Source organism: Crocodylus porosus, unplaced genomic scaffold, assembly GCF_001723895.1.
Source record: "Crocodylus porosus isolate Cpor-Errol unplaced genomic scaffold, CroPor_comp1, whole genome shotgun sequence".
Lineage (NCBI taxonomy): Eukaryota > Metazoa > Chordata > Crocodylia > Crocodylidae > Crocodylus > Crocodylus porosus.
The window spans coordinates 35,795,174-35,804,324 of record NW_017728906.1 but is presented as its reverse complement, the minus strand read 5'-3'; the positions used below and the strand labels follow the sequence as shown (position 1 = coordinate 35,804,324).

The 9,151-nt window shown below is 45.6% G+C and overlaps 1 protein-coding gene across 6 annotated transcripts in view; it reads left to right on the top strand.

Annotated features, from left to right (window-relative positions):
* Nucleotides 1–9,151, top strand: part of GART (phosphoribosylglycinamide formyltransferase, phosphoribosylglycinamide synthetase, phosphoribosylaminoimidazole synthetase) — a 43,756-nt gene that overhangs the window by 24,490 nt on the left and 10,115 nt on the right. For all 6 annotated transcript variants that reach the window (XM_019528874.1, XM_019528876.1, XM_019528875.1 and 3 more), the window contains exons 13-15: nucleotides 2,069–2,178; nucleotides 6,442–6,640; nucleotides 8,901–9,149. In XM_019528874.1, coding sequence (XP_019384419.1) covers nucleotides 2,069–2,178; nucleotides 6,442–6,640; nucleotides 8,901–9,149 — 558 coding nt within the window. The remainder of the gene's footprint in view (nucleotides 1–2,068; nucleotides 2,179–6,441; nucleotides 6,641–8,900; nucleotides 9,150–9,151) is intronic.

Sequence of the window (9,151 nt, the reverse complement as noted above, 5' to 3'; positions counted from 1 at the left end):
TTGTGTGTGAGGCGTGTAGGGCACCAGCAGGGCCAGAGGGCTGTGGCTTGGGGGAGAGAGGCAATGGCATGGGCAGGGCACCAGCATATCAGGGCTGGCAGTGTCACAAAGCACTGGAGGGAGAGCCACAGCCGGACCTGCATCCTGGTGAGTGAAGGGGACAAGTGGAGCTCTAATTTTCCATGATAAAAAATCCCTAAATGAAACGTCAAAATGAATAGGTATGTAGAATTTGTTTTATTATAGTCGTTGAGGCACTGGTAGGCTTCCAAATTGCTTTAAAATTGTAAATATATCAATAAAACATTGTGTTCAACTGATAACTATCTGTATAGTGGTGTTTCATTCGTATTTCTGCATTTGAAGAACTTGTAGGAATGGTACCTGAGTGACTACATATAAGTGGCTGTACAAGGTGGTGAACAGTCAAGATGAAAGCATAATTTAGAAATCTGTATTTTGGCTTATTGCAGTATTCTCCTGTGTTTCTTAATCTTATAAGGCGCAACCTAGCTTGGCAGAAACTAAGGCCCCTGACAGACTGTAATTTTTAAAGGTGTGATGGGATCTGATGTGGGATCCCAAAAATTGCATTTCCTGCCATACCACATGTGCATGCAGCATCAGAGCCCATCACACTATATTAGGGAGCCTAATCTCAGGCTCCCCCTGCACCAGTGAGTAGCAGGTTTGGCTCCCTAAACTCCTCCATTTGGGAACCCCTATCAGCTCATTGGGTGTTCCCAGCTGTGGGAGCGCATGGCGTCTTGAAAGGCCCCAGTGTACTCCAGAGGAGTACAGGAGCACTAGCCACATGTTCAATTAAAGGCATAATAGGAACCAGCCACAAAGTTATTACCAGGCATCGTGGTTTACTGTTCACTGCGGTAAAATGCAGTTTCTCATTCGAAGGAAAAAAATGCAGATTTTCTCCTTTAAAGAAGAAAAACACAGGAAACAGTGGGTTTCCCCTTGTAGGCTGGCAGAGTTCCAGGAGGGCAGCATGGCGGGGAGCCCCTAGCCTGCAGTGGGCAGCCTGTATTCACCCCTGCCCCATGGGCTCCACTCTGTCTATGCTGCCCATGGGGGAGGGGAAGCTGGGCTCCATACTCTGCTCTAGCTGCAGCAGCCGCCAGCGCCTTCCACAGGTGGCAGCTGGGTCTCGGGCCCTGTTGAGGGGATGGGGAGGAGGCTGTGGACCCGTAGCCCTGGCCCTGTAGCCCTGGCAGCTGGGGGTCCCCTCCAGCAGGACTGGGGGGGGGGGCTTGTGTGTGAGGCGTGTAGGGCACCAGCAGGGCCAGAGGGCTGTGGCTTGGGGGAGAGAGGCAATGGCATGGGCAGGGCACCAGCATATCAGGGCTGGCAGTGTCACAAAGCACTGGAGGGAGAGCCACAGCCGGACCTGCATCCTGGTGAGTGAAGGGGACAAGTGGAGCTCTAATTTTCCATGATAAAAAATCCCTAAATGAAACGTCAAAATGAATAGGTATGTAGAATTTGTTTTATTATAGTCGTTGAGGCACTGGTAGGCTTCCAAATTGCTTTAAAATTGTAAATATATCAATAAAACATTGTGTTCAACTGATAACTATCTGTATAGTGGTGTTTCATTTTAATTGTGGGAAAATGCAGATTTGAGGGGGTTTAATCAGAGAATTTGAAATTGTGTCCGCCCCCCCCCCATTTAAATCAGAGATGTTGCCATTTTTAATCAGAGAAAACCCAGATACCTGTTTATTACACATATTTTGTGTAATAACTTTGTGGCTTATTCCTCATTTTATCATACCATTAATTGAATGAACATGTGGCCAGGTCACTACTTAAGATGTGATTAACCAGTTAATCGCATTTTAAGCATAACATCTGTCTGGGGCCTTGAGAGTCTACTGAAGGTGGGTTAGATGTCCAAGGTGTGGGGGAGAGAGTGTCTCCTGATTCTTTCTGATGATTAAAGATTAGTGTTCATGGGGTCAGAGGGATCTCATTGGAGGGAGGAGGACTCTTGAAGGATCTCCTAGGAATCAAACTTTAATTCACTTATCTGTTCTCCTCTTCTGGTTGGCAGGTTGCAATGCAGAACTTGGAGGATTTGCTGGTCTCTTTGACTTGAAAGCAGCTGGCTACGAAGATCCTATCTTGGTATCTGGAACTGATGGCGTTGGAACAAAGCTCAAGGTAATCTGAAACCCCTGTGAAGCAAAAAATGTCCATATCAGTGCTGAGGTTATTAATAAAGGAGAGCTTAATGTCCAGGAAGAGACCTGGTAAGATTTAAAAAAAAAAGAAAGCAAAAAACGAAAAGAAAGACCCCAGCCTTTTCTGATCTCAGCAAGATCTTTAACTACGTCTAACTCCAAGACCATAAATGTCCTACTCATGCATAAAATCAGGTGCACACTTAAACTCCCTGCTGAACCAGAGCCCCTACATCCACCACACAGAGTCCAGGCATAGAGAACAATTAAAAGATTACACCAGTGGTTCTCAAACTTTTTAGACTCAATGCACCCCTTGTGGGACTCAGCAGTCCTGCATAAGTTTTATGAATTGAGCAATGCTTACCTCCTTGTAGAGGGGTTGAGGCAGGGGTGGGCAAGTCCACAGGCTACAGGCCAGATCTGGCCTGCCAGCTCACTGGATCCAGCCTGCAGGCAGGCACCCACCAGTTAATTGCATCTGGCCCTGCTGATGGCTCCCCTTTCTGCATTCTGCATGAGGCCGAGTCCCACCTGCTTGTGCCTGGGGCAGCCCATGCTGCACTTCTGTCCTCCCCTGCCAGAGGGCACCAGCTGCAGCCAGCAGGCACGGCTTCCGGGCAGGGCTGTTGCTGTTACCCAGGAAACTACTGGGCTGCCCTCGCCTCCAGCAACTCCTCCTTTTGTCCCTACTGCAGTGCCCTTGGGCAGGAGGTAGGGAGGGGAAGCTGTAGCACTGAGGGAAGTGGGGCTCTGCCTGCAGCTTGTTTTGGTTCTGCTCATGCATGGCTGGGTGGGGGAGTGTGTAGATGGAGGAGGGTGGGTGAAGGAGCTCCACTGCTCACAAAGCCCTGCCAGGCAGGCACAAGACAGGCAGGTGAGATGGGAGGAGCAGCAGTAGCAGGAGCCAGCGTGGGCTTGGTTGAGCCCTGCTGGGCAGGCATGGGACAGGCAGGTGGGGTGGGTGTCGCAGCAGGAGCCAGTGTGAGTTTGGTGCAGCCCTGCTGGGCAAGTGCGAGTGCCAGGCTTGGCTCCCTGTCCTCCCTCCCTTCTCTTAGGAGCTTCTCTGGATGCCTGCTGGTGGCAGCTGCTTTCCCTGCCTTTGCAGTGTGCTGTGAGCCAGGCAGGCAGCGCTGATCTCCCTCCCCTTCTCCCTACCTGTAAAGGGACTGGGTGCAGCAAATGTCACAAAAAGCGCCATCACCATACCCGCATCCCAACCACACATCCCACACCTCCACACACACACCTCTACACCCCCCCCCACACCCAACAGTCCTACAGCCCCCACTCCCACACATAGATCCACACACACACCTCCCACACCCCCTACCTGCACCATACTCAAAGTCCCCCAACCACCCACACACCCTCCATATAGTCCCCTACCCCATCACACATAATATACAAACAACACCCTCCCCCTCATACCCAAGGGATACTTCTTAGGAAAGGGGAGACTTCTGGTGGAAAGGTTGGGGTTAGGGGTGGGATTTCCAGTCGCAAGATGGCCAGGGGACAAGGCAATGGTCAAGGGGTGGAGTTACCCTTGCGGGACTCAGCCCTTGATGCCTTCCCAAAACTTGTTTAGCATCCCTCCAGCCGAAATAATTGCCCACCCTTGGGTTATGGGAACAGCCAAGCATCAGTGAGCCTGAGCCTGCCATTTTCTGCTTTTTTCTCACACCTGGCTTATCTCCTCACATGGCACTCTTCAAAGGATCTCCCAGCACCTTGGCTGAGAACTGTTGGATTACAGTGGTTGTTGGGTATTTGTGCACTGTGGGTCATTTGCCTTGTTCTCTTCTTTCCCCACCTCAAGAAATTTGTGTACTCCCCAGTCATAAAACAGAACAGTGTCCCTAATCAGATCAGAATTGTGGAGCAATGCTAATTTATTGGAGCTGAGGAGCTGACTCATAGTCTTGTATTTAACATCCTTGTCCAAAACAGCAGAATAATAAAGATTTAATGCAGGGCAGCATGAATTGCGGTTCCCCCTCTGCCATTCTGTTTTCCTGTTCAGACTCTAAAACAGTGGTTTTTAACCTTTTTGGACTTGAGGCACCCCTTCATAATTTTTGTGAACTGATTGACACCCAGTCTTGAAATAGAATGTATATATCACAGTTCTTACCTCCTTGCAGAGGGGCCAAGTAGTAGGAGTGGGGGATCATTCAAGCAGGGACAAGCCTGAGCCTGTGCTTTTCTACTTAGTTTATCTGCTTATCTCTTCTTACATCTTGGTTATCTTCCTGCATCCTGCAAAGGATCTGGTGGCACCTAGATCTCAACTGGCACCCTGGTTGAGAATCACTGCTCTAGAAGTTGAGCTCTTGCTAAAGAGGCTGATTCTGCTACCTGCATTCTCCAAATTCCTGTTAAGCCCATTGGGAACTGCAGGGACACAAAGCAACATGGCTGACTTGTTCCAAATTTGAATGCTCTCCAAAAATTATACAGCAGTTCATTTTTATGCATTTTATATGGTGGCATCAGCAATTGGAAAAATGAAGGTAGGCAGTAGTAAAACTAAAAGGTTATACTGAGGTGAAGTTTAACCCTTAGAGTCTCTCCACTTTAAAGTGACACCAAAATCTACTTTTCAGCTTAATCAGAAGCCGTGTTTTGTACACACTACCTCCATTATGCAACTACGTAATCTTAACTGTCCCTTGTTCCCTTTTTCCAGTGATTAAAGTAGATTGAAGGAAGAAGGAAAGCTCTTGCTAAGGCAGAGCTGTGTGGGAGTACTTTGTAGCTAAGCCAGAAATAGGAAATTAATGCCCCTCTGCTTTTAGAAAAGGAAAGGAGGCTGTTGTCTTACCTCTTCATTTGATCTTCTTAATCTTGTTATATCCCGTGGTGCACGTTATCCCCTATTTTGCCCTGCAAAATCTGCAATTGGGAGTCCTTTCTTATTCTGTGTTTGTTGAAGTGGCTAGCATGGAGGGAGGAGGGCAGTTCTGAATAGGCCTTTTTAAAAAATGATCCAGTTTAATCAGTCTAGTTTTGAATTTAGTCGATCACTTATTTTCTTTAGGAAATAGGAGATAGTTTTCTCAGAGTTGTGGTTCTTGAGAATCAAAATGTTGTGAAGACCCTGCTAGTTCCCACTGACTTCCATCTGGTTTACTAAAGCCTACCCATGTCACTGGGAAACGTCATGAACATGGATTTTAGACTCCCATTGCCAAAATGTTACAGGGCTGCAAGTATTTAATAATTCCTAGCATCAGGCTCAGTGTTGCTATCTCTGCCATTTTATTGCAAATTTCGTGGTATTGGATGTTTTAAGTAACAGTCTAACTCCTGGAAGTGGGCGATTACAAGAGAATCTTGGCTTTTATTTAAAAAAAATATGTAGTCTTTATGAGTCAGTCAGCATGACCACAGTAACATAACTGTCTTCTTTTTTTAAATGCTTATTTCTCTAAAATCTTTTGATTTTTTTTTTTAAAGATAATCTCATCATTTTCAGAGTTGACAGTATTGCAGTATTGACAATCTGCAATATCCAGGTTCTTGACTATTATTTACGCACCAAATTTTAATCACAAAAATTCAGTAATTTGGATCAGCTTATCAGTTTTCCTTAATTTCTTCCCCTGAAATATGGGGATAATTATATTTTGCATCCTCATTGAGATGTTGTGACACTTAACTTATCCATTGGCAAAGCACTATGAAATCCCTTGAAAGGTGCTAAAAATAGTACCCTTCACATTTTTAAAGTCAATCTTAGTGTTATCTACAGTATCTTCATTCTCAGCCCCTAAAAGGTTTCTGTCATTTCTTAGTGTGTTGCCCCCGCTCAACCTAGTGAAACGTATTGGTCCTTAAAATCCGTATCGGAAAGCTGATTGGTCATAGTCTCATTTTAGTTGCTAAATTGCAGTTTTGACAACTGAACAATTCTTTTCTATTATTATTTTATCATGTAAGGAACTGTCATAGCCATAGGCATGTTATATTACTGTAAATGGGAGGGGAAATATTCACAGGCTTTCTGTGTTAACATGTGACTCATATAATAAAAAATGTGAGATTTTTATGTCCTGTCTCATGCCAGTGAGAGCTAGGAGAGCATACACTCTCATTTGAAAGGAATTAGCTATTTTTGATGATTTTCAGAAAGTGTCCATATGAACATGGACTTTTGTTGCCTTCCTTTGCAGCATCTTGGTGCGTGTGCTTAATTTCTGGAATCTCACAAACTGGTTCTCTCACTCCGTTGTTGCAGATTGCACAGGTGTGTAAGAAACATGACACCATCGGTCAAGATTTGGTTGCCATGTGTGTCAATGACATCCTGGCTCAGGGAGCAGAGCCCCTCTTCTTCCTCGACTATTTTGCCTGTGGTAAACTTGACATTGAAGTGGCTCAAGCTGTCATAGCAGGAATAGCTGAGGCTTGTAAAAAGGCAGGATGCGCTCTCTTAGGTAGGAGCACTCCCTTCCTTTGCAGGAATTTGAAAATCAGTTTGCTGCTCGTTTTCAAAACTGAAGCTCAATGTGTCGTGTTCATTCTGTCTTGAAAGGTCTCATATGTAAAGAAAAAGATTACTTGCCTTTGTCTTACTAAAAGAGGCTCTACCTACCGCCTTGGCAGATGGCATTTGATTACAAATACTATCAAGAGCTTAGTAATCTGCTTTTAATAATTTTCTTTTAATTTCACTGTATAAAAATAAAGGCTGCATAACATCCTTATGTGCCAAGAGTATATGAATTCTTATGTTCCTGATCTCTTTCACATGCTTTGGAAAGGTTGGGGTGGGGAGGGCAGAGGGGATGACATTTTATTCCGGTTTAGTTTGGGATGTCCAGGTTTTCAGAAAATAAATTTAATACAAGTGTGGCAGGGCACTGTTGGTACCTTCCACTTTAAGGGCCCAGCCAATCAGCCAACAGGTGCTTGATTGCAGCAGCCATTTAAGATCCCTGGCTGCTTATATAAACAGATCAGTTCACTGCTGGCAGGCAGGCAGTAACATCGCCTGGTTGCAAGGCTGCTTGGAACATCTTGGAGGTAAGGGAGGAGCTGTAGGGGATGGCTAGGAGGCTCTTGGTCCTGGGCATGACCTCAAACTGCACCCTGCCAGGAGTGGGTGGCCTGGTGGGGCTCTCAGTGGCACAGGAGCTCTCAGGAAATGCCAGGCCAGTTACCACCATGGTGAAAAGTGGGTCGGGGCGCATTAATAACCCCAGCTCCCACAACTGGGTGGGTTACCCCCTAGTAGGGGCCAGATGGCGGACCCAGGAAAAACAGTGGGGCTAGAGGCTCAGAGGCCTGATATAGACTCCCCTTGACTGGTCAATGCTGAGGCCAGGACCAGAACAGTCAAAAGGGCCAGGGGCCCGCCGCGAGGGAGCTGGGGCCTAGGGTTCTGGCTGGCTGTGGAGGTGAGGCCAGGACCTGTGTGGCCAAAGGTCCCAGGGCGACTGGGCTCAAGAGGGGAAATAGTTTCAGGGAGCTAGGGAGCCTGAATGAAGGTGGGGTAGGCCGCCTGAATGCAGGGATCTTAGAGGGGTCCTGATTGGAGGATTCTGGGGCCCAGTGTGGGGGCCAGTGAGATTAACATCTGTGGATGCCATCTGTGAGGCTTGGGCTGCAGTGTAGGGGAGGAACAGAGCTGCAGATGGCACGCCCTGGCACCAGGGCAAGAAATAGGCAGCCTCCTGCCTGATTAAGATAATTAATTAACAACAAGGCATGGCAGGTGAGTAGGTGGGCCATTGGCCCACAACAGGTGGGTGGGGCGTTGGTAGATCGGCCCCGAGAAGGCCCCCTGTTACACCAAGATATTAAGATCTAAATGTAATCATTTTCCTATTTTAACTTCATAACATACTAGGTGATGTATTTAATTAACAAATAATGAATGCATTCTATTTTTAATGTTTAAACATTAATAAAAGTATTACATTGGTTCAATTTAATCTTGTGACCATTTTACAATATAACCTTTAAAAGTCACTCAACTCAAATTCTCTGTAACAAAATAAAACAAACCAAAACGTCAAAAACCACCCCCCAACCATCTTTTAATTAAAAACATTGTTCTATATAAATCTGTACTTCAGAAAAGTAGTTGCATATAGGCTTATATATAGGCTTATATTTTAAAACAGAGAAATCATAGAATTGTTTTCACCCTTAGTTCTTTTTCATGGACCTTGAAAAGTAATTATCTTTCTCCTACAGCTGAAAAATTAATTACAGTGTTTCAGTGCAAACTTATTTGCATAAGAATTTGGGATAGTCTTTTTTACTGGTGTGAACAAGGAGCAGACAGATCCTCACATTCAAATCCACACAGAAACACCCTGAAGGAAAAATAAGGAGCAAAACTAGGTGTATAGTGCTTGCAGTTAGTTAACCTGGGGTAGCCATTTTGCAGATACACTACTCTACTACACTCACCTCTGCCACCTAGTGACCAGACACACCTACTGCATGCAACTACTGTCTGTTGCACTTCGTCCATTGCAGACTGCAGCATAACTTATATTGGTACGCTACAGTATAACAATAAGTATATTGTTATAAGCAAGCTGTACAACATGCATTGTTGTTTTTTTGTTTTCAGCTTTGTTTTCTCATTTTAAAATATGCTTATTTTCACCAGGTTGGAAACATTTCAATCAATAATCACAATGTCTTTCCTACCCTTTTTTTCCCCTTTCTTGTTCCCCACAGGGGGTGAGACTGCTGAAATGCCTGGAATGTATTTGCCTGGAGAGTACGATCTTGCTGGCTTTGCAGTGGGTGCAGTGGAACGAGGACAGATGCTCCCTCAGCTGGAGAGAATTACTGATGGGGATGCAGTCATTGGAATAGCTTCCTCTGGGGTTCACAGCAATGGGTTTAGCCTTGTCAGAAAGATTGTAGAAAAGTCATCTTTAGATTTCTCCTCTCCAGTCAGTGGCTCTGGTGACCAGACTTTAGGT